Here is a 1,099-nt window from a genome sequence, read left to right as displayed (position 1 = left end):
GAAGATGCCTCTGATTACCACCGACACAGCTGCGCGTATTCTTATTTTCCATGTTATGAGTCACGGGGTCAAGCGCCTAAACCTGGCTGCTGACAGTGACTTTTTATGGTATATAAACGGTCCGGAAGCCCGCTGTACCACAGTAGGAGATTTTATACGAGATCGAGAACTAAGAATACGTTGGGACCCACGAACGCATCGTTAGACAAGAAGTTCGGATTTATCATCCAGTTTCTTCGTGTCCTGATAGGCCTTAAGATTTCCTTAGCAAGAATGAATTATTACACTCCTCAGGAAATGTCATCCACCAAGAAACAGCGTAGCGTGTAAGTATTACAAAGTTATCGTATATTTTCCTTTACCATTTTCCACATTTAATTGTATTTTTCAAACAGTTTTAACAATCGCCGTTACACACGGTATGTTCATCGAAGCAGTTATACGCCATCCGTTCCTCAAGATGAAACTGTATCATGCAAGAAACAGTGTGGTGACGTGTGAGTATCATAAAGCTACTGCATATTTGCACACATTTTTTACACGTATAATTGTATTTATTTTACTTTATATTTTCTTTCAGTTCTAACGATGAACCACATATCCCGCCGCGTATCATGTGCAGGAGGTTACCGCTGACATCTACATCGTTCAAATACATAGATATTGGGATCAGAGTAGTACCTCGTGCATCCTACGTAGAAATAATTCTCGGCGATAATCAAGGACATCAGATTGAGTTAGATCAATCAATTTGGAAAGAATACAGACAAAATCAATCAAACATAGACCAGCTGCTAAAGGCAACAGATGCGTCATCATCATCAGCGATACAGCTTAATCATTTAGCTATAGAACTAGTTAGAATGCGCCACGGAAATATTGTAAAAGTAACATCAAATAATACTTCTATGTACATGAAACCATCAACCATATTATTTTTATTTGAATTGGAATACTGTGTAGACAGCATATATTGTGAACTGTGTGCGGATCTAGAAACTGTACATGAAAGCTTCGAAGAACTCGTGCATGTACAAGATATGTGGATGAGTGGCGAAAAAAAATGCGATACACCGAACGATGCAGTTAGAATCCTACA

General features: G+C 38.9%; 1 protein-coding gene across 1 annotated transcript; it reads left to right on the top strand.

Moving 5' to 3' along the window:
- Positions 1-104: 104 nt before the first annotated feature.
- On the top strand, positions 105-1,085 carry LOC105560290 (the record flags this gene model as incomplete). Its single annotated transcript, XM_012009313.1, has 2 exons — positions 105-497; positions 581-1,085. A coding segment is annotated over exon 2 (471 nt), but the record flags the coding sequence as incomplete, so codon positions are not given.
- Positions 1,086-1,099: the final 14 nt, after the last annotated feature.

This window comes from Vollenhovia emeryi, unplaced genomic scaffold, assembly GCF_000949405.1.
Source record: "Vollenhovia emeryi isolate VEMERY1.0 unplaced genomic scaffold, V.emery_V1.0 DF951399.1, whole genome shotgun sequence".
NCBI classification, from domain to species: domain Eukaryota; kingdom Metazoa; phylum Arthropoda; class Insecta; order Hymenoptera; family Formicidae; genus Vollenhovia; species Vollenhovia emeryi.
Note: the sequence above shows the minus strand (reverse complement) of the source record. Positions and strands in the feature narration are given on the sequence as shown.